Below are 23,641 nucleotides of genomic sequence, written 5' to 3'. Positions count from 1 at the left end.
AGTGGCAGTACTCTTAAGGTTGGAGACAAATTCGTCTTGTCAGATCCTCTACAAGAGCAGGAAGTAAGCAGTATCACTCACAACAGTATCATATACAAATGCTCCAACCTAGTTTCATTGTTCTTGGTTACAAGGAAACAATGGTTGCTAAAAGCAGCTTTCTTCTTTATGCTTACAGAAATTCCTGATGAAATCAAAACCCCTGTGATGGGGAAGCAGAGGCCTACATGGAACATTCAGGCAACCTGGTCTGTCCTGAGGTGTTGGGCATTGGGTACCCTTGGATACTAGGGAGAATGGGATTGGCCATGGTGTTGGCGAGAAGGCAGTGGTGTGCTCATGGGTATTTAACCCAAAAAGAGGCTCAGTATAGACAATGGAAGAGTGTTTCCAGCCTGGCATTTGTCTTGTACCTAAAGGAAGGAATAATTGAGGGGACAAGGACAAAGTGTGTTTCGTTTCTATTTCAGAGGCAGTGAAACAGGCAATGATTAAGCACTGGGATGCTAACTGAAAGACTGGCAGTTGAAGTCCACCTAGAGGCACCTAGGTAGAAAGGCCTGGCAATCTACTTCCAAAAAACCGGCCATTGAAAACCCTATGGAGCGCAGTTCTACTCTGGCACATCAGTTGGGATGAGTTGGTTGCCATCAGTTGGAATTGACTTGAAGGCAACTGGTTTTTTGGTGGAGTCAGACCTACTTTAATCTAGGCACCACTGCTTACTGGTTGTTTAGTTATAGGTAAATTGCTTTTCTAAGTCTCAGGTTAATCATTAGTGTATTAAATTTTAGTATATTAGTATATTAAATTTTTAAGATGATTAAATGAAATAACAGGTAAAGTGCCTAGCATGGTACCTAGTACTCATTGGTACCCAATAAATTTCTTTCCCCTTCATTTGTTGCACCATTTCAGTTTTATTCATCCAACAGAATATTTATTGAGCACTTACTATACCAGACACTGTACTGGGGACATCAGATGGAGGAAGACGTGCTCCCTGCTCCCAGTCAGATGACTTAGTCCATTATTAAATCTCAGTGTAATACAAACAATGATGGTGGCATGCACAGAGGTGAGGGATCCTATTCAAACTAGAGAGTCAGTGATGTTTGAGTGGATATTCTAAACCCCATAACGGAGAAGGGGAGCTCTGGTGGCACGGTGGTTGAGAGCTACAGCTGCTAACCAAAAGGCCAGCAGTTTGAATCCACCATCTGCTTCTTGGAAACCCTATGGGGCAGTCCTACTCTGTCCTATATAGGGTTGGTATGAGTCAGAATTGACTTTATGGCAGTGGGTTTGGTTTATTAATTTTTTTGCTTTAAAGAAGAAGGAAAGGGCTCCAGGGATCACACTTGTAAAGGCTTGAAGGTCTGAGACAGGTGATGCACATGAGGAGCCACAAGTGGGGTATTTTTTAGAGGATATCATCCTGGATTTTCATTTCCTTAGTCCCTTTTCCCCGTCAATTTGATGTCTGATGTATTGCATTGGTGGGGCAGGATGTGGATTTCTAAAAGAGCACTAAGTGAGTTGGGATTGTGAATCTGTTGAATGTGTACACACATGCACAGGCACACACGGTCTTGTAAAATCATTGGCAGGATTGGACTCTTCCTTCGTGTATTCTCTACCATGAATGCACAGACTGTAATTGTTGCCTGTACAGCATTTCCATAGTTTGGCCTTGTGTCCATATTGTGGCACTTGAATTTGAGGACACTGATATCAAAATCTAGTTTTGGCATTTATGCTGCTTTTAACCCACTATCATTCTGAATATTGGCAGTGAAGAGTTGTACGTTTTTGTACTCTCCTTGAGAAAGAATCCGTGCAGGTCAGCTTTTCAAGAAAAAGGGACGACATGGTGTGGTTTCTGAGGCTCTTTGTTGGTGGTATTACTTCCTATAGCTGTAGACTGGAATACTGGATCTTCCTCAGCCGTTATTCTCTTACCAAAATACAAGTTTGTGTTTTAAATGCAAGTTTACAAAAAAAAAAAAAAAAAAAATTCTCTGCTTATTCTTCCCTCAAGCCACTCTGAAAATACTTGATGAGGATGTCAGAATTCAATTCAGAATTATCTCATATGAATGACTTCCTACAGAAAGGTTTTGTTTTTTTTCTCCCTGGGCGTTGTCATGAAAGCAGGCCCACCCTCCCCTGCAGTTGTAAAAACTGGAGAATGTTTTGTGAATTTGACTTAGAAAATAAGTGACCATGCTGAACAGACTGTTTGAGACCCAGGACTATAAGGCCGGTTCAGAGGTTTTGCCTTAGAGGAAACATTGCATAAGAAAAAACACAGGAGATGGACTCCCTCCCTGAGGTCAGCCCAAACTGAAGCTTGGCATTTGGAGTAAATAAATCTCTCCTCTTCTCCCTCTTGCCTCTCTACTCCCTGAACTCTCCTGTCCCGCTCACTCTGGCTATTGGAAACAGTCCCTTTAAGTAGAGTAATGTTGGTGTCTAATTCCATTTTGTTTCTTCTTTTTCCCACTAACACATGGGGTGGAATTTAAGTGTATGTAATTGACAGGACTCTTGAAGAGATGAAGTTACTGTCTCAGCTTCTCAGCTCTAGAATGAACTTTAGGGGCTGGCAGGTGAATTCTCTGCCCATATCTAAACTTGTCACACTTAATCAGGAGGAGTGGCACCAAGCAGAGGCAGTTGGGAGGTGGTCAGAGAGCAGTAGACATAAAATGTGCTTCTTAAAGGATCTTTGACCTTTCAGAATTGATCGGTGAGGAGGAAGATATTGGCTGGTGTCTCTGCTAGTCCCAGGCTTGCCTTACTCCTAGCCACACAGGGGTGAGGGTAAGGCAGAAAGGTGTCCTTTTCTTTGAAGAGAGAGGAAAGCGAGATTTCTGAGTGAGAGAATGGGGACAGGTGAGCAGCTCACAGCAGTGGAGCCTTAAAGTCCCAGTCTTTGATGAAGCCAGCTTTGATAGCATGAGAAAAGCAGGAAGACCATTGAAAACTCCCCAGAAATCTAGTGTTCTTCTCCAGAGCTCCAAACGATGACCAAGACTGATTGTCCAAGAAATGCTGGCGTGGGACTCTATTGCTGACCTGAGGACCACTGTAGCATATCGTCTGTCCTCCTGACACTGTAACGTTCCCAATTGTTTCTCCCCCCATCAGGCTGACAGATTTGAAGGATGCAGCTGCTACTACTGGAGGGGTGTGGCACCTTACCTGAGCTGGGCCATGAGACCGTGTGGCTATGATGTGGGCCCCTCATGGCCTCAGCAGGAACAGAGCAATACAGTATTGGCCTCCGCCGGGGTAACAGTTTCAAGCAGAGTGGTCCCTCAGGCACAGTACATGCCTTACCACTTGAGAAACCCTCTGAGGGCAAAGGCTGGTCTCAGGCCCATCAGCAGGTGAAACCAATCTGGAAGCTGGAGAAGAAGCACGTGGGCACACTGTCAACAGGGTTGAGCCCAGGCCTCTTGGGTGTCCCACCCCAGCCAGCATATTTTGTTTGTCCCAGTGCTTTATGTAGCTCTGGGACCACAGCTGTCATTGCAGGCCACAGCAACTCCTGTTACCTGAACTCCCTCCCAGACTTGTTTAGCAGCACCCTGCTGTACCGCTGCTCCAACTATAGGCACAAGCCGTACCAGCAGCTGGAGTCTTTCTGCTTGCGTTCAAGCCCATCAGAAAAAAGACCTTTTTCTCTCCCTGAAAAGAGCCTCCCTGTCAGTCTCACTGCCAGTAAGGCCACTTTTTCCACGGTCTCCCCCATGGCCTCTTCGTCCACGGATCCGTACCTGTCATCACTGGGAGCAGCTGGAGAAAACTCTTCAGGGAGGAGCCTGGCCTCTGCCATCTCAGGGAAGATCCCATCTCCACTCTCCTCCTCTTCTTACAAGCCCATGCTAAATAACAACTCCTTCATGAGGCCAAATAGCACTAAAGTGCCTTTATCACAGGCCCCAGAGGGCCTGAAGCCGGTATCCACACCCAAGATTCAAATTATCTCCTGGCCTCATTCAGGGGGTACTGGGGACTGTACATTCCAGCCTATTGAACATAAGGTGCCCAGAAGCAATGGCACTGTCCTAAATGACGCCACTGACCATACCACCATGTCCACCCCTAGCTCTGTAGACACATTCATCACCAGTGTTGCCTCTCCTCAGTATAACCTGAATAACTCAGCCACAAGGGCAGAGCCACATCTTTCTGGCCTGGATGATGACTCTGATTCCCAGGCCCAGACTGAGGAGATTCGCTTCACTGAAGCTGTGAGGAAGTTGACTGCAAGAAGCTTTGGGAAGATTCCAAGGCAAGGCTTCCAATTTGAACAGTCTTGTTTTGTGAATCGCAGCTTCCAGTGGAGCCTCCTCAACAAGGACAGGCAGTGGGAACCTCCCATGGTAGGTCAGCAGTTTCCTCAGGAGGATGATGGAGCGGACAGTAGGATTCTCCCTGGTGCCTCAGACACCTTGGGGTTGGACAGTACAGTCTTCTGTACCAAACGCATCAGCATTCACCTCCTTGCCTCACCTGCCAGTGGGCTCAACCACAGCCCTACCTGTGGGTCTGCGATCGACCACCCACCACTCGGAGGAGACAGAACTCTGCCTCCCCCTCCTCCCCCTCAACCTCTTGGAGTAGCTGATGTGGCCACCCAGCTCTCTTCCATCCATCTGGGCCAGCCTGTGAAGGAGCCTAGGGAGGACAGGCAGCTGGACTCACCTGGTAGGGATATTGGGTAAGTTGGAGAAAGTTTTTGGCTCATTTAGAGCGGTAGGATGTATACGCCATAATTTGGTGACACTGACCTTATATCGGAAACCCTGGTGACATAGTGGTTAAGAGCTACGGCTGCTAACCAAAAGGTTGGCAGTTCGAATCTACCAGGCAGCCCTTGGAAACCCTACGGGCAGCTCTGCCCTGTCTTATAGGGTCACTGTGAGTTGACAGCAACAGTTCTTTTTTTGTGTGTGTTTTTGACCCTGTGCCTCTGAAGGTTGGTTTGATTTTTTAGCTGCCCTAAAGTTTTGATTTTCACTTTAGGGCAGGGGTTGGTAAACTATAGCCTGCAAGCCCAATCCTGCCTGCTGCCTGTTTTCGTAAATGAAGTTTTATTGGAACGCAGCCTCACTCGTTCATTTACGTATTGTCTGTGGCTGCTTTCTTGCTACTATGGTAGCATTGAGTAATTGCAACAGGCTGAATGGCCCTCAAAACCAAAAATATTTTCTATCTGGCACTTCAGAGAGTTTGTAGACCCTTGCTGTCAGGTGAAGCCAGGGGAGAAATAACCTCAGACATCAAGTGTAGGGGGCCTGTGACTTTCCTACTTATTTCAAACCAAATCAAGTTCCTAGTTTTTCCTGGTATGACAGCTGTTTCAGAGTTAGGGCATATATATACGTGGCTTCTTCTCTTGTGCCTTGTTACTTTTCTGGAAGCTTGGTCCATCAAGGCCTTGTTCTGAGAGTTGTAGAGAGAGATCTAGGAATAATTGAAGTTAATTACCAGAAATTCGTTGATGGCATTTTGTTTGCAGAATGTCCTAATTATGTGCTTTAAGGGACTTCAAAGGAAATGGAAGATATGGTGCCTCTACTCAGAAAGGGGGATATAGGGTTAAGGGACCATGGCTATATTTAAGCTTTAAGGGCAAGAGAAATAAGTGAGGTCCAGGAAAGAGAGAGATTTGTCACTGGAGAAGAGGCAAACATTGGGAGATGATGAAGGAATAAAAATCTAATTGTGGCCTCTCTTATGGAGATGGCTGGGCTGGGGGAATAATTCTTTCTTATAGCTCAGCTACTGACCTCCAGCCAGACCAGGTTGAGGCTGAAGATGTAGAAGAAGATCTAGTAGATGGTTTGGAAGACTGCTGTAGCCACGATGAGAATGAAGAGGAGGAGGGTGAGTAGGGGACCCTTTCACCTCCAACTTGGAGTTGGTCTCATGAAAACAGAGAAGTGAGCTAATGGTGATGTACCAGGTTTTTGACTCACATTATCACCTACATTAATCATTTGTCTTGGGACAAGGGGCAGTCCAAAGGGGCAGTGACTTCCAGGGGACTTCTGTCTCTAGTCCTCCTGTCCTACCAGTCTTGCCTTGTTCCTGCTGCTTTCGAGCTCAAGGAAGGCAATGCAAGGCAACAAGGTGGTGTGTGTGGCTCCCAAGAAGGGCTAAGCCCAGGATGTCAAAGGAAGAACTGCCTAGGCTTGGCGGGTTCATGTGGCAGCCTAGTCAGAACTTCTCTGTTCTTCCTCCCCCCCAGGAGACTCGGAGTGCTCCTCATTCAGTGCTGTTTCCCCCAGTGAGTCGGTAGCAATGATCTCTCGGTGAGTGTTGGCTGTGTGGATCATTGGTAGATGCTCCTTTTCTGTCTCTTCAAGATTATAGGGTTTAATCACCTAAGTTGTTAATAGCCCTGAGAATCCTAACTCATTTTCACCAGATTTTTAGGTTTGGGGCTTTGGTTTTGAACCAGGAGCGATGGAAGGGACCAGAAGCATATTTCATCAGTTGGGCTTAAAAAATAGTACCATGTTTTTCAGGCTGCAGTTTGGTTCTTAGGCCCTAAGAAATTGTTCAAGTAAAATGCAAATAATTTTAAGAAGTGTTAAGGAAATTAATACCCAATTAATGAAGAAGCATAATAATGTTTGAGGTAAATCCTTAGAGTTTCAGGCTGCCTACGTGAGGGTAATTGTCAGCTTGCCCTATAAAATGTGTTCCATTGTCAGAAACCATTCTGAGACAGACGGATACCACTAATTTGAGCTTTTTAAAATGCTTTTTTTGCTGCCTTCTAGGGTTAGGTTTATTTTGTACAATAAGATTGACATTAACTCTGTTATTAGGTGCCATCAAGTCGGCTCTGACTCATGGTGACTCCATGTACAACAGAATGAAATACTGCCTGGTCCTGTGCCATCCTCAGTCATTGCTATTTTTGGGCCCATCGTTGGCAGCCACTGTGTCAGTCTATCTCACTGAGGGTCCTCCTCTTTTTTGCTGACCCTGTAGTATACCAAACACAATGTCCTTCTTCAGGGACTTGTCCCTCCCGATAACATGTCCAATGTAGGAGAGACAAAAGTCACGCCATCCTCACTTCTAATGAGCATTCTGACTATACTTCTCCTAAGACAGATTTGTACCTTCTTCTGTCAGTCTGTGGTATATTCAATATTCCTCACTAACACCGTAATTCAAATGCATTGGTTCTTCTCCAGTCTTCCTTATTGGTCCAAGCTTTTGCACGCATATGAGACGATTGAAAACACCGTGGCTTGGGTCAGGTGCACCTTAGTCCTCAAAGTGACATCGATATGCTTTTTAACACTTTAAAGAGGTCTTTTGCAGCAGATTAGCCCAATGCAGTATATTGTTTGATTTCTTGACTACTCCTTCTATGGGCGTTGATTGTGGATACAAGTAAAATGAAATCCTTGGCACCTTCAATCTTTTCTCTGTTAACCTTAGTAATAAGAAATTCAATTAAAAATTCTCTAGTTTTAATCCAGATTATTTTAATTACTGCCTTTGGTGGAGCCTAAGGGATGCTCATCTCTAACTAGAAAACCAAAAATGTCTTCCCTTAATGTAGGCCCTTCTTTTGTAAAACAGGTAGTTTATAGGATGCTGCATAGCTGAGATGGGAGTAGGGGGAGAGGAAGGATTTAGCCCTGGTGGCACAACAGTTAAGTGCTCAACTGCTAACTGAAAGGTTGGCATTTCAGATCCACCCAGCAGCTCTGTGGGAAAAAGACCTGGCGATCTACTCCTGTGAAGATTACAGCCTAGAAAACCGTGTGGACAGTTCTGTTCTGTCATGTGGGGTCACTATGAGTTGAAACCTACTCCATGACAACAACAACAACAACAAAAACAGAGAATCACTTAAACCACCTTTCTGGGTAGAAAGTTAATGTTCTTCAACATAATCTTCCTGTTCCCCTTACCACTTCGAACCTTGCCTCAATGAGGCTCTGTCTTCATTCATTAATTATATTATTTTTACTTAATACTAAATATATGCAAAGAACCAAAAAGAAAAAAGTACTAAATATCAAAGTTTTTACTTTTTAAAAATAACTTATACTAAAAAATGTAAGAAACAAAATGCAAATATAGAAAATAAATTTGTTGTTTTTGTTTTTTAGTACAAAATGTCAATTCCAAATTTTTACTTGAAATCTAGCTGTATATGGCAAGGCTTACCCCAGTATCTGGAGCACCCAGACTCTGGTTGCTTTTTCTTTATATCATCTCTGCTTTGGTTAATAAGGATAAGGCAAGCTGCCATCTCCTCTCTGTGAAATATGTTGGTGGTAGTGGTTATACCGATTTTAGAGCCCCAAATTAGCAAGGTAGAGGCAGACCTTTTTGGAAAGTGGGAGAGATAGAACTGGGATTGTGAAGGCTGATAGAAATCGTACCACAGATAACCTGAGTCTTCATGTATAAATTCTGTCACTTTAAATCCAACACACCATCCTTTCAGAAAGGCAAAGCTTCTTTCGGTTGTATGTGTTGGATGCTGATTTAGATTAAATACTCCCACTCATCATGAGAGAAAGATATTTGACATATAATTCACCTGGACTCCTACCTTTTCCACACTTAAAACTGATCTGTTGGTGCCCAGCTACAACCAGTGACTGCCCTGACAGGGAACACAACAGAGAATCCCTGATGGAGCAGGAGAGCAGTGGGATGCAGACCTCAAATTCTCATAAAAAGACCAGACTTAATTGTCTAATTGAGACTAGAAGGACTCTAGAAGCTGTAGTCCCTAGACCTTCTGTTAGCCCAAGACTTGTAGCATTCCCAAAGCCAACTATTCAGACAGGGATTGGACTGGGCTATAAGATAGAAAATGATACTGGTGAGGAGTGAGCCTCTTGGCTCAAGTAGACACATGAGACTGTGTGGGCAGCTCCTGTCTGGAGGGGAGATGAGAAGACAGAGGGGGACAGAAAATGGCTGAATGGATACGGGGAATACAGGGTAGAGAGAAGGAGTGTACTGTCTGGTTAGAGCAACTAGGAGTACATAGCAAGGTGTGTATAAATTTTTGTATGAGGTATGATACAGGGAATACAGGGTAGAGAGGAGTGTACTGTCTGGTTAGAGCAACTAGGAGTACATAGCAGGATGTATATAAATTTTTGTATGAGATACTTGATTTGTAAACTTCCACTTAAAGCACAAAAAAAAAGCTCTTAAAAAAAAAAAACTGATCTGTGTTTATCTTCTGACCTGCCACACAGTCATACAGATGTTTGTCTAGCCTTCCTGATAGAAAATAAAATCCACAAAAGGTGTTTGTTAATAATTTGTCTGCTAGTTAATTTAACTCCTACAAATTGTCCAGACTTTCTGATCTATACAAGAGTTAAAACATGATTTTCATGCAAATGGAGATTAAATTTCAAACCACTTCACATTTTAAGGATGGCTAAAATCAGAAATATTTTTGGATTGCTAAAATCTTACTTTGTTCCAATTATGAAAGATTTATATATTTATTAGATAAATATAAATTTGGCAACCACAGAAAAACACAGGATAATTGAAAACATTACCTCTGTTCTTCTACCCAGCAATATTATCTTTTAATAGTTTATTGCATTTTCTACTATTGTATTCTTTTCCTAAAAATCATGTAATTTTAGAGATGGAGGTCATCAAGTCCAGCATCCTTTTTCAGATGTAGAAATTGAGGACCAGAGAAGTTAAGTAACTACTCCAACGTTATAGTCTGTAGCACTGCTAGACTAGGATCCAGGTCTCTTGAGGGTAAGCCTACTGTTACCCGATTGGGGTCCATGCCATGGAGCAGTTGAGCCAATGAAACACACTCCAAGTCAGAAAGAGAAAGTTTAGGAGGTGACACCAACAGAGGGGCCCCAATAGCAATGTGGCTTTCCATTGTGGAGTCCCCCCAAAAGCAATTTTTACATCGGAGCTTATATATCATTTGGCAAAGATTACCTAATGTTTTTAAGCACATAGCCCATATACATCACAAAACAACTAGAAGAAACTCTTTATTAAACTAAAGATATGCATGTTGGACATCTGGACTCTTATCTGTGTGTTTGTAACAGGCAAAAAAAACTTACGTAAGAATCTCTCGGCTAGTGGAACTGGACTGCCAAGTCCACTCTGAGTGAGATACAGAGCAAGAAAGAAAGTTGCAAACCAAAAGTGCCCTGCAGCCTTCATAGCTGCCATCTTGGAGGCTGAAGGCCATTTCTCAAGAGAAGAAAAAGGAGAGAGAGACCAAGGCTGCAGGAGTGGCGAGGGCTCCACACCCCTTTGGAAAGAGACCAGTGCAGCCGGTGCAATAAAAAAATGCTTGTAGATTACTTGGAGTATCGTTATGGTGTTAGTTATGTCAAGCTCTCAGTCATCCATTTGGAAAAGAAGAAAACATGTTGCAAGGTATTAGGGTCACAATACTCTTAAGAGTCTTGGACAAGGGCTTCCTGTCTTAATTGAACTTTTGGTTTTGAGATAATAGTAGATTCATTTAAAAAAAAAAGAAGTTTTTTTTCTTTTTTTTTTCATTTACAGTTGTAGGAAATAATATAGAGATCGCCTGTACCCTTTACCCAGTTCCCCAGTGGTAACATCTTGCAAAACTATAGTACAATACAGTACAACCAGGATATTGACACTGATACAGTCAAGATACAGAACATTCCCAACACTGCGGGAATCCCTCATATTGCCTTATAACTGTATCTCCTTCCCTTCTACCCTCATCCCCTTCTTAGCCCCTGGTAACCACTAATTTTTTGTCCATTTCTATAGTTTTGTCATTTCAAGAATGTTGTACAAACGGAATCATAGCAGTATGTAACATTTTGGGACTGGCTTTTTTTTTTCACTCAGCATAATTCTCTAGAGATTTGTCCGCATTGTTGTCTTTATCAGTCAATAGTTTGTTACCACAGTTCATTCACTAGTTGAAGGACGTTTGGGTTGTTTTCAGTTTTGAGCTATTACAAATAAAGCTAGCAACATTTGTATACAGGTTTTTCTGTGAACATAAGTCTTCATTTCTCTGGGATAAATGCCCAGGAGTGTAGTTCCTGGGTCTTATGGTAGTTGCATGTTTAGTTTTTTAAAGAAATTGCCCGAACTGTTTCCCAGAGTGGCTGTACCATTTTACGTTCCCATCCTGTCTTTGTTTTTAAATCTTCATTCTTCTTGATTTTCGGTGATCATAAAGTCAATACTTAGTGAATTAAACATCTTTGATTTAAAAAAAATTGGAAATGAGAATTAATTGGAACCATCCTAATTGGGAATTAGTATTTAACTTGATCCAATAGTTCATTTACAATCTCTAAGATTTAAAACACTTCGTATACATTCAGTGCATATTTCTGTTGTGCTGAAAATAACAACTTTTTAAACTTTTTATATGCTAAAAATCTTGTAATATTTTGGATCATATCAGCTCAGGGTAGAGACTATTCTCTCCATTTTTTTTTCAATGCTATCTAAAGAAATGGTCTGGATATGTCCACTTGACGTGACAGATAGCTAAGGTATCCACTATTTTGAGACCCCTCGAGATAGCCTTGACGGAGCCATTGTTGGAACAGCAGTCGATGTCCCCAAGGCCCACTGCCCCAGATTCTAAGCAGCATCTTTTCATCAGATCCATACCCGAGTTATTGTATGTTACATAAAGATCTAGTGTCACAGATCTTTTCCAAAATGGAAAATAGCGTTAAAAAAAACCCCACTGCCGTCAAGTCGATTCCGACTCATAGCGACCCTATAGGACAGAGTAGAACTGCCCCATAGAGTTTCCAAGGAGCGCCTGGCAGATTTGAACTGCCAACCTCTTGGTTAGCAGCCATAGCACTTAACCACTATGCCACCAGGGTTTCCGAAAATAGCATTAAAAAAAAATTTTTTTTAACTGTACTTAAATCTTCAGATAAATCTACACGTAAAATTAGTTTGAAGTATTACTTTTTCTTCTGTTGTTTTTCCCCCCATTTTCTTTTTTTAAATCTCAATAACTCTTAGAGCTTTTCTGCATTTCCTCCCTTTTAAATGATCTGTATCATTCTTTTTCTTCCTTATTTATTTCTTTGTCTTAGTATAGCATATTCATCTACTGGTATATACCCAAACTCATTATCCACTCTCAGAACCAGTTTTTTGGAGACATCCTTAGCTTGTAGCTTATCACAGGAAAATTTGCCGCGGTACCACAGAGTGAAGTATTGGAAAAGGACGTTTAATAATGTGGCTGCATGTAGGTCAGCTGTAGCACCTTGTGAGTAATATTTGTAAAATAATAATTGAGCACTTATCCTTTTAGAATCAGAATGTCAATGGCAGCATCCTGAAATAAATTATCTATAAAATTAACAATACTTCGGGATTGTCGCTTCCCCTTTCTCTGCCACGTTTGTTTTCCATCTTAGGAGCTGCGTAGAGATTCTGACCAAACCTCTTTCCGATCATGAGAAAGTTGTCCGACCAGCCCTCATCTACAGTCTCTTTCCCAATGTGCCCCCTACCATCTATTTTGGCACTCGAGATGAGAGAGGTAAGCCTAGCGGAGTGTCTAAACCCAGAAGGGTCCCCAGGGAGAAGGACGGCAGCAGCTAAACTGGGAGGAGGCAGCAATAGCAGAGGTGGGGATTTCCAGAAAGACCTGGGGTGGATGATTATCACACTTTGTGCTCCGCTTCCCACTGGGTCCGCGTAGGTCCAATGTGGACCTTTTTCTTGTCAGTTCTTTAGCTGACCCTACTCAACCTCATAGTCTCATTCTTAGTTCATGCCCTCTAACATTGTTCCTTTCCCTTTTCAACCTCCCCTCCTTTCTTTACTCCTCATTCCTGTTCAGCCCTGTGTCTTCCCCAAAGTGTGCTCCTTTAAAACCCTGATTGGGAACAAGACTTAGTGATTTTACTATCCAGCAAAGGATGGGTGACAGAGCCACCTTTTCCTCTTCTCACCATGACTCTCCTGCTCATCCTCTCTCCCCTACCCTGTCCCCTGCTTTCCCCCAGTGGAGAAACTTCCCTGGGAGCAGAGGAAGCTGCTTCGGTGGAAGATGAGCACAGTGACCCCCAACATTGTCAAGCAGACCATTGGACGGTCCCACTTCAAAATCAGCAAGAGTGAGTCATTGCCTTACTGCAAGCCTGTCCTCTACCCCAACAGACAGGCTTTGAGCAGGAGGAGAGCTCTAGATGCAAGTATTTCCTGCTATGTGGGGGATAGCTGGGACCCTGCCCTGGAATTTCCAACCTCACTGGGAGAATGTAGCTCTGAAAGGCTGACCCCTCTGTCCCTGGGCCTGTCACTCAAGATTGGGAGAGAAAGGGCCATTGTTTTATCTCTGGCCCCCTGACAGCTCCATGGCAACTTGCAGAAAACTGAGTCTGGGAGCTGTGCCCAGGCCCAGTGGTGTTTCTGGGGCGTTTGGGCCTCTCTCCGTCCCAGGGCTGAGCTGTCAGCAGGACTGACATCCTGATGTCCCTTCTGTAGGAAATGATGACTGGTTGGGCTGCTGGGGTCACCACATGAAGTCTGCTAGTTTCCGATCCATTCGGGAGCATCAGAAGGTAGGGGCCGTTTCTGAGGAGCTCTTTCCCTGGACTTTGGACTAGGGCAGGAGGAGGGTGGTATGAAGGAAAGAGGAAGATGAACGTGGAGAAGACAGGAATGTCCATAGAAGAGTGGAGAAGGTCTAGGAGGAGGGTGTAGTGCGAGACCCCCACAGACCATACATATCTCCAGTTCAGCCGCAATGCCTTGGGTAATCCCAGCCTCTCAAAGAGACCTCTTCCTATAATGTGTCTTGAGTGGCATCATCTGTTTTCTGTTTTCTCCGTGTAACCACGGCACGTTACCTTCGTTCCCCCAAGCTGAATGATATTTGTAACGAGGGCTTCTGGTCTCATGTTGGGACGAATGAGTCCCTTGCCCTCAGACTTACTAAAAAGCCAGATGCTTTTCTGTCCTTGTCACATGGGCTATACTGGAAAGAGATTTAATAGTTCTTTCTTTGTACCTGAGATAAATATCATGTCTGTCTTAATCTGTTATATGCCATGAACTATAAACTCCCATGGGCACTAAATTTTGTTGTGTTTTAACCATATTTTGGTCAGTGCTCAGCAACTGAATACTTAAGGACCATTAGGCAGTGATGATAAAACAGAGCGGGAGCTTAGAATGTTGCTAAGGAAGTTGGAATGATGTAGTGAGTCTTGTCATGAAATGGCGTAGAGGTCTTGCCTCGGCCACTTTCCCTGCTCTCACCTTTGGTCCTTCCTGTAGCTAAACCACTTCCCAGGCTCATTCCAAATTGGGCGGAAGGACCGTCTGTGGCGGAACCTATCCCGCATGCAGAGCCACTTCGGCAAGAAGGAGTTCAGTTTCTTCCCCCAGTCCTTTATCCTGCCCCAAGATGCCAAGCTCCTGCGCAAAGCCTGGGAGAACAGCAGCCGCCAGAAGTGGATTGTGAAGCCAGTGAGTCAATCACAGTGGGTCGTGGACCGTGATCTAAGAGTGGGAACAACAAGAGTATTGGGTCAGGAGCAAACCTCATTTCTTTTCCACTTGACTTCCAGCCAGCATCAGCTCGAGGTATTGGCATCCAGGTCATTCATAAGTGGAGTCAGCTCCCTAAGCGAAGGCCTCTCCTGGTACAGAGGTGAGCTTGTCTCCAGCCAGATCTCTCCCCATTTTTCTATCTCCGTTGGCCTGGAGAGTCCCTTTTTACAATGTTCTCCTGCTCTTTGTCCCCGAGGCAAAGACCTTCCTTAGCCAATTGTTTTAAGGTCCTTATCTCAAGGACTGTTGGCTGGCTTATGCTATACAGAGCCATGGGCCCAATTACCCACTAAGTCTTTATCTGTTCTTGATGATACCCTTTCCCATATGTAGGTATCTGCACAAACCCTACCTCATCAGTGGCAGCAAGTTTGATCTACGGATCTACGTTTATGTCACTTCCTATGATCCTCTACGGATTTACCTCTTTTCAGACGGACTCGTCCGCTTTGCCAGTTGCAAGTATGTGGTAGTGGTGAAGTGTCACCTGACAGCTTTCAAGATTTATTTCCTCAAAAAGAAGGAAGCCAAGGGACACCGAACAGAAAAATAACAAATGTTTTAGTAGTTTTTATTAGCAAGCGGGAAGGTTGGGAATGGAAAATGTGGTTCTCTACTTCACTGAATCTGGGCTCTTCCGGCATGCACTGAGATAGGATAAAGAAGATGAGTTTAACTATGGTGTTTTAGAACCTTGCCACCAGGCGTACTTCTCAGGCTCTTGTAGGTGTGAAAAGATCTGTCCACTTGCCTTTTCCCTCCTCAGGACTTGGAAAAATGTTTAGCCCATTTTCCATCTGCTATCTCACTGTCTTACCTCTGCCTTTCTTCACTTCCAGGTATTCCCCCTCCATGAAGAGCCTTGGCAATAAGTTCATGCACCTGACCAACTACAGTGTCAATAAAAAGAATGTCGAGTACCAGGCCAATGCAGATGAAACGGCCTGCCAGGGCCACAAATGGTACTGGGGGCAGGGTGTCCAACTCAAGTGAAGGCCTAGAGGAATACAAGGTTCTGGGAGGTTCAGTGGAATGGTGACTGGAGGATTAATATAAGACCCAAGGATTACATAAACACTTCTCAATTCAGAACTGGTCTGTGTGCATCCAAGTTCATCTCCTTCTTAGTCAAAACATCAAAAAAGAGATAAGAAGAAAATACCTATAGGCCTCTTGTTTTTGTTTTTTGCTTTCTCTTTCCTTCATCACCCATTTTAAGAATATAACCCCAAACACTCCCTTCTCTTCCCTCTACAGGGCACTGAAGGCTTTATGGAACTACCTGAGCCAGAAGGGAATCAATAGCGATGTCATCTGGGAGAAGATAAAGGACGTTGTTGTCAAAACCATCATCTCGTGAGTCACACTGCCACCTGGGGGGTGGGGACTGCCACCAAACTGCCGCATTTCTCATTGGCTTCCACGCTGCTGTGCTTCTGACTTTGACCATGTTGTGGTTCAGTTTCTCAGAACAGAGTAGAGGTGGATAGAGTTAAATTCTGCTTTCCTCCTGCACTTTATCCCCAGGAGCTGGCCCAGATCAGAGGCATCTCTCGAGAGCTGGTTTTCCTGGGTTGCTTCTGCTGTGTGCCATCTCTGAACTGCTTCATTGGCAGGGCAGCTGTTCATGTCCCCTGGGAGGAGTTGGGCTAAATACTTCCTCCTCCCCATAACCAGGTCAGAGCCCTATGTAACCAGCCTGCTCAAGATGTATGTGCGGCGGCCCTACAACTGCCACGAGCTCTTTGGCTTTGATGTCATGCTGGATGAAAACCTCAAGCCCTGGGTCCTAGAAGTCAACATTTCCCCAAGGTAGGCCATATTCTCAGGGCATTTGCAGTGGAACCCTTTCTCTATCCTCATGATTTGGTTCCCATTCTAGTCTTGCTGACTTTTGGAAAACCTTTCCTTCATTAGAATTTTTGTTTCCCTCTCATCATGTTAGTTCATTCACTCATTATGTCAAGGTTCTTTGAGGAGGACGAGAGGTTGTTAAAAGTTTTTCTTTTAAACTTGATCCCTACCTCTTGCTTTTCCCTAGCAAACCAAGGTCATGGGCAGTGCCATCCTGAATGAGGTTATTCACTCTCTTTGGGACAAGAAAACCCTCATCATGGTGCTCATGAATATAGATTTTGAGCGCTTTTCATCCTAGGGAACCCAGGGAGTGAGTGGGGCTAGCACTGACTTGAAAACCTGACTGGACCCATTTTGGAATGCAGCTTTGACCACTCTTTGCATCCTTTCCCTGAAGCCTCCACTCTAACTCTCCACTGGACATCAGCATCAAAGGCCAGATGATCCGTGACCTTCTCAACCTGGCGGGTTTTGTTCTGCCCAGTGCAGAGGATATCCTTTCCAGTTCCAGCAGCTCCAGCAGCTCCACCACCAGGTTAGCCTCCCTGCTTCTCTGAGGCTTGGCTGGCAGCATGAACAGCCCCGTTGTGACCCTGGGAAAGGATGGCTTCTGGGCACTTTCCCCAGGACTGTTTGATGGTATCCTCCTACTTGGTCTCCCTTGCTACTCGATCTGCCACCACTATCCATCCACACACTACTGCCACATCAATGCCCTTAAAGTGTGTTTGATTATATTGCTCCCCTCTTCAGGAATCTCCACAGGGCCTGGAGAATCAACTTTAAGCTCTGCCTGCACACTTGAGGTCCCAGCCTCCCTTTCCCAGGCTCATCTCCCTTTATTTCTTTCTGTCTCCCGTGCTTCCAACAAATCTGATCACTCATGGGACCCCAAGGTTGGAAGGATCCTTGAAAGTCAGTTCAATTATTGCCTCTTGCAGTTCCCCTATAGTGCCCTTTCCTCTGCTCATGGGATTTCTTCCTCCTGAAGAGCCTCTCAGCCAGAGCTACCTGTTGTAAACTCAGCCATCCACCAAAGCCAAGCTCAAGGCAACATCTTCATAAAGCCTGCTCACTGTGGGCTTTCTTTCCTTCATACCCTCAAAGCACTTGGAACTATTCTTGAGTTAATATTTATTTGGTAACTTGTCTGTGTCAGGAAAAACCTATGTTACCCTTACAACAATCCTGTGAGGTTGATATTAGTATCTTCAGTTTACAAATGAGGAAATGGAAGATCACTGGGTTTAAGAAACCCACCCAATATCACTCAGCTAGGAAGTGGTAGAGCTGAAATTCACATCCTGATTTGCCAGGTAACAAAGTTTGCTTTTTCTACCATACCCTGTAGACTCATGTTTGTGGTTGTCATTTGACTTAATTCTTGGAGGTAAGGGCTGCTTCTCAGTCATCTTTGTATCTCTCTTAGTAATACTTGTAATAACATGGATGAGGAAACCAAGGTACGGAGAGGTTAGGTAACTTACCCAAGGTCACATAGCCAGTACGGCAGAGCTGGGTATTTGATAAATGTTCACTGAGCTAAACTAAACTAAAGTACACAGCAATTAGGTTTATTCCAGGCTCTGATCTTTTATCATTCAAATGTAGCTGAGAGAGGATGCTTTGAACTCTTAGTTTTTCCATGGTACTTGAGCTTTGATTCTCAGACTACTTGAGTAGAGTGCATTTAAGTCTTGATTTACTCAGGTAACAAACATTTATCTATACTTTTTCATCTTCTCTTGAAAAGGGAGCTTACTGGACTGGACCTTCTGTCCGGGAGATAAAGCTGCTGAACTTACTCTTTGTTCCCTTTCCACCCGATTAGCCTGACCAGCACCCCCAGGGACAAATTTCGAGTGGCTTCAGAGCACGTCACTGCACAGAAGATGAAGAAAGCCTATTACCTGACCCAGAAAACTCCTGATCAGGTAGGAAATTGACCTTCCCCTACAACACCAGCAGAAAGTTTCCTGGTGAAACATCTGTGACCCCAAGGCAACCAATTTTTCTTCTCTGTTGTTATTGTTAGGTGCTGTTGAAGTCACTTCCGACTTACAGCAACCCTGTGTACAACAGAACGAAACACTGCCTGGTCCTGTGCCATCCTCCCAATCGTTGTTATGCTTGACCCCATTGTTGCAGCTACTGTGTCAATCCATGTCATTGAGAGTCTTCCTCTTTTTTTGCTGACTCTCTGCTTGACCAAGCATAATGTCCTTTTCTAGAACTGGTCCCTCCTGATAACATGTCTGTCTAGAGCAGGGTTTCTTAACCCAGGTCTGCAGTTCCCTTGAGTGCAGAGATTTGATAGCATGTGCATTGTTCTGGGACAGAGTTGATGGCCTTTATCACTTTTTCAAGAACCAGTGCTTTTAGCAAAATGGCTTACTAGCCCACCCTTGTTGTCAGAGACCTTTACCCTTTGGATTTTATCCCTGAGAGATGCAGTGGGACCCTGGGAGGGTAATTCCTCAGAGCAGATAGAAGAGTGGCTGGTACCAAATCTGAGGTGCTGGATCCTAATTTTGACTCCATCCAGCAAATCACTTGACCCCTGTGTCCCAGTACTGTCCCACCCCCACCAAAAGTATCTTCCTTCACCACCTAAGTTCAGCAGACATAGGAACACGTGAGGTCCAGTGGTAGCCCACCAAGCTGCCTTGGTGGTCGCTCAAGAGCCCTGGAGCTATGCTCCTGTCCCCAGCTTCTGGTTTCTCTGCCTCTGGCTTGCACTCTCAGTCACACTCTCTGACTCCCTGTTCTTCGGGCCATAGGACTTCTATGCATCTGTGCTAGATGTCCTGACGCCAGATGATGTTCGGGTTCTGGTGGAGATGGAGGATGAGTTTTCTCGACGTGGTCAATTTGAACGAATTTTTCCTTCTCGAATCTCCACTCGCTATCTCCGCTTTTTTGAGCAGCCACGATATTTCAACATTCTCACCACCCAGTGGGAGCAGAAGTACCATAGCAACAAGCTCAAAGGTGATATGCCTTCCCTGGCTCAAGAGGCCATGTTTAGAGGGAGGTTAGATCCAAGTAGACCAAGAAATGGGCTTCTCTGGCAAGAAGAATTGACCAGTTGATTTCACCCTCTTAAGTCCTGTCCCCTGCTGTCTTGTCCTAGGAGTAGATCTACTTCGGAGTTGGTGCTACAAAGGGTTCCATACAGGAGTCATCTCTGATTCTGCTCCAGTGGTGAGTGGTGCCAGTAGAGAAGGAGACAGCTGCATCCCAGGGCCCTCCCTCCTCTGCCTTAAAGAGTGAAGCATGGGCTGGGTGTGGGGACAGGCCTCTCATTTCTCTCCTAGGCCTTGCCTTTGTGTCTCCTGTCTTTTCTCTTTCAAAGGAATAATTGCCTCAAGGATTTCTTGGGTGCTTTCTTTCAAGATCAGAAAGTGCCTTGCAGGCCTCAGCTTCTTGTGTGACTCAGGAGAGAACCAAGACTCCCTATAGAAAACCATGACCAAAGGCTAGGGAAAGGGAGAGGCCTTTGGTCACTCAGACAGAGCTGGAAAAAGTCCCAAGACCACAAACACTCCTGCCTGACCTCTGCCTCAACCTTTCCACCTCATTGCTTCCTTCACTTTTAGTGGTCTCTCCCGACATCACTTCTGACTGTCCCAAAGGGTGATGTGATGCTCAATGCCTTCTGCAAATCAGAGATTGGCAACCTGGGGTGAGTGCTGCCTGGGAAAGGGAGGGAGTTGGGTGTGAGTTTGAGGAGTTCCCTTCCTTTCTTCACAGATTATGACAAGATCAGCATTGGGGGTGGGGTTAGTGAGGGTACCAGAATATGCAGCCACAACGTCCTCTTCCTGGTGGCTCTCAGTATGTCCAGTGAAGCTGAGCCAAAGTCACTGATCATCTGCTGAAGTGACCACTTTCAGCCATACCCACTAGCTGTAGGAGATCCTTCGCCCTCCCACCCTCACATTCACACTTGTATTTAAGTTCTCAAAATTTCAGGTAAGTGAAATACCTTTTATGGTTTTTTTATATCTATATAATTATGGTCCATAACACCATAATGTTGTGAGTGCCTGGTCCAAACTTTGAAGGCAGATCACAAGTTAAGGTCTCAGCCTACACAGCGTCTTAGCCATTTGTTTCCCACCTGTTCCCTTCAGAAAGCACAGCTCCTCTGAGGGAAGCCTACTGCTCTCTGAAGACGGAGCCACCCCTAAGACCAAGAAGACTCCAGTTGGCCTTTCTCCTTTTCCCAGGAAACCTAATTGCTCAAAGGACAGTGAGGACACTAGCAAAGAGCCCAGCCTCTCTACCCAGATGTTACCTCTGATCAAGTACTCTGGGCAGACTTCGAGACTTTCTGCTTCCCCCATTTCCCACTCAGCCAGTGACTCCCTCCTTGCTGCTGTGAGCCCATGACTGGCCTGAATCCACTAATCCCTCCCCAGGAGCACCATGTTAACTACCTCATGGGAACCTGCTGGCCTGCCTGAACCCCTCCCTCCTCCAACTCGCCCTCATCGTAGTATTTTTTGAAATGGTTGAATTGCAGAAATGGGTACCTATAGGGTTGGCGGGGTGGTGGGCATGGGGAGAAGGTGAAGGAGGTTCACCCTCTGTCGCTCGGCTGGCACCTTCTATCTCAGCAGAGAAACCAATGATGGCCACACAGCCTTATAAAGCAGGGTTTGGTTTCTACCTTCAGAGAGCCATGTGTGGTTTATTTTAGGCCTTGGTGAAGTGATTATGTTGTAGCTCAAGAGTAGAAAACATACTAAAATTTGGGCCTGAAATCCTTTGTTCTGTAATGAGGAGGTTCTTCTGAAGGTTCTTATCTTCTCAGGTTCTCACTCCTTTCCGCACTCTGTCCTAAAGAGCCACTTTCAGAAATGTTCAAACCTTCCAACTTCCCCAGTAGAACTCACTTCCTGTCATCCTTCTGCTCATCCTAGTCAGGGGCTTTACCAGCTCCATTTCTCCTTTCATATACCCACCCAGCCAGTAGCCCTATGCCTTCTTACTTTGACCTCACATCACTACTTATTCAGCCTTCTAGGCCTCTCTTTCATGGATGTCAGTCACCTCTTCAACTCAGCTTTTTTTGAGGTGAGAGGTTCTATGGACTTCGTGAATTTCCCATGGCCCCAACAAAGGGGTCCAGATAATCCCAGTTGCTGTTAATCTGTGCCCATATATGAAAGGGTCACAATCCAGAGGGAGGGTAGAAGGAGCCGTGATTTCCCCACAACACAGAGGAAGTCTCGTGTTCTGTTCCATTCTTTTTATTGCCACCGATTAGCGGTGTCTAGATCACAGGTTGCTAGGGCAAGCAGAGTCCCGTGACTTGGCAGGTGGGTTTCAGGAGCAGTCACTGTTAGAGAATGGTCTTCCAGTCAGACCTCTGACTAAACTCATGTACTCTTAACTGAATCTACCTCCCTCCTCTAGGCTCAGTAAAGAGTGGGCATTCAATAAATGTTGACTGAGTGAACTATACATATAGAGATCTCAGAGGACATGAGCACCTGAACCAGAAGCTCTACTTCTCTCTCTCCTGGTGAAAAGTGGAGCCCAAGAAGCACAAGGGGGGAGAGTTTGGATCAGAAATATCGTTTTCTTGAACTACGCTCCCCCCTAACCCAGCAACCCAGTTGCTGCTTGCCCCTGTCCGATTCCTGCAGTCCCTTAGTTTTTCTAGCAACAAGGCAAAGAAGAAGCCAACTGGCCCCATGTCTCTGATACTCAAGTTTTCTCTCTTGCACATCAGCAGGAAGCTCAGCTACTTGGTCTCACCTTGGGCTCTAGATGGTCTCGTTCCTTTTGAGGTTTGGAAAGAGGCTGCCCTGTTTTGTGGCTTCTGGATTTCTGTGGCGAGTTGGGATGGAACTGTGGAAAGATGACTGAGAAGCCTGACTGGGTTCAAGGACACAGAGTAAATGGCCAGCCCAAAGGTCACTTTGACAGTTGTGAAGAAAGCTTGGTGGCAGAATCCTAGGGTAGCAGCTGCTGCTCAATAAGTACTTCAGTGCCCGGCCAGCGTGGGAGAGATCCTGGACAGACCCATTAAATCTCTTCTGATAGAACTGAACTGCCACTTGCCCTTCCTGGATGCAGTATTCTAGTGCAAATGTCAGAGCCAACCTCGTGATAAGGGCAGTAAACAGCCTTTCTAAGAGAAAACCGGCCACATGCTTATCAGCTTTGTTGCGGCTGGTCCTCCGGTGCAAGGGCTGGTTTAGGTGTGGAGGTCTGGCAGAGCTGATGGTGGTTTACTTCTTGGAAACCAACTTCCATTCTTTAGCCTACCTTCTGAGAATCCCTGTACACCACAACCCACCTATTTCCATCCCTGTAACTGGAGAGGGAACTAGCATTGCAGCATGATGGGGCTTGGCTGTGTGTGGGGGTGGGGGGCTTATGAAATGAGTGATGAAAATACAGTGTTCTTCGTTTAAAACGTGCTTATATACAACATTATTTCTGATTGTCATCACATTTGGGTGTCCGATAGGTTTGGGTGTTTTGCTGGGTGGGAAAAAGGTATGGGGCTTATGTATCACATTTTCCTTTCACCCTTTTGAGAAAATGAAATCTTGCTTATTAAACATTCAGCATACATAACTGAGCATTGAATACCCACGGTATGTAAGGTATTTTTAAGTTGAAATTCAGGAGTGTAGTAGAATAAATGTTTGTCAGAACATGTCAGTTGTTTTCCTAGCTTGGTAACTTACCCAGTCCCTGTTCGGAGAAAGGGGACTGAGTGCACCTGAGACTAAGAAATAAAGTACAGAGTATTTCAGAAGCAGTGGAATAAGGAATTTGGGGTGGGGAGTGGGGAGGCTGGTAACTTTGCATTTACTTCACATCCACTCAGGACTGATCAGAAACAAGTACCTTACAGTGTGTACTAATGAAGAGGTGGCATTGTGTTAGGAAAAGAGCATGGGCCTCTTTGGCCGACCTTGGGTTCATATCCCAGTTTGCCTCTTAGTAGCCATGTGACCTGCGACATGTCGTCTAACTTTTTAAAGTCTTAGAGTTTCTTTATAAGGCCAATAGAATACCTGTGTCACAGAGTTGTGACAATTTAACAAAACATTTAAAAGCACTTGGGACATAGAAGTTACTTATTACATGGTCAGGGCAATCTGACACTGGTGAGGGCCAATGAAGGAAGCTGATGTTCAGGTATGAAGGACCTTTCCAC

At 44.8% G+C, this 23,641-nt stretch overlaps 1 protein-coding gene across 2 annotated transcripts; it reads left to right on the top strand.

Moving 5' to 3' along the window:
* The first annotated feature begins 3,251 nt into the window (after positions 1-3,251).
* TTLL4 (tubulin tyrosine ligase like 4) lies at positions 3,252-23,139 on the top strand. 2 transcript variants are annotated; one of them, XM_064286671.1, is made up of 18 exons: positions 3,252-4,732; positions 5,792-5,901; positions 6,266-6,329; positions 12,453-12,577; positions 13,047-13,157; positions 13,528-13,604; positions 14,323-14,514; positions 14,616-14,698; positions 14,932-15,060; positions 15,438-15,560; positions 15,856-15,954; positions 16,276-16,410; positions 16,853-16,990; positions 18,287-18,389; positions 19,236-19,446; positions 19,589-19,659; positions 20,055-20,140; positions 20,688-23,139. In XM_064286671.1, exons 1-18 carry the CDS (start codon positions 3,252-3,254, stop codon positions 20,848-20,850), a joined length of 3,501 nt encoding a protein of 1,166 aa, XP_064142741.1. In that variant the 3' UTR covers positions 20,851-23,139. The 2 variants fall into 2 exon arrangements, with proteins under 2 accessions (XP_064142741.1, XP_023397194.1); XM_023541426.2 differs by having other exon boundaries at positions 20,592-23,139.
* The last annotated feature ends 502 nt before the right edge of the window (positions 23,140-23,641 follow it).

The sequence above is a fragment of the Loxodonta africana genome, chromosome 6 (assembly GCF_030014295.1).
Source record: "Loxodonta africana isolate mLoxAfr1 chromosome 6, mLoxAfr1.hap2, whole genome shotgun sequence".
NCBI classification, from domain to species: domain Eukaryota; kingdom Metazoa; phylum Chordata; class Mammalia; order Proboscidea; family Elephantidae; genus Loxodonta; species Loxodonta africana.
Note: the sequence above shows the minus strand (reverse complement) of the source record. Positions and strands in the feature narration are given on the sequence as shown.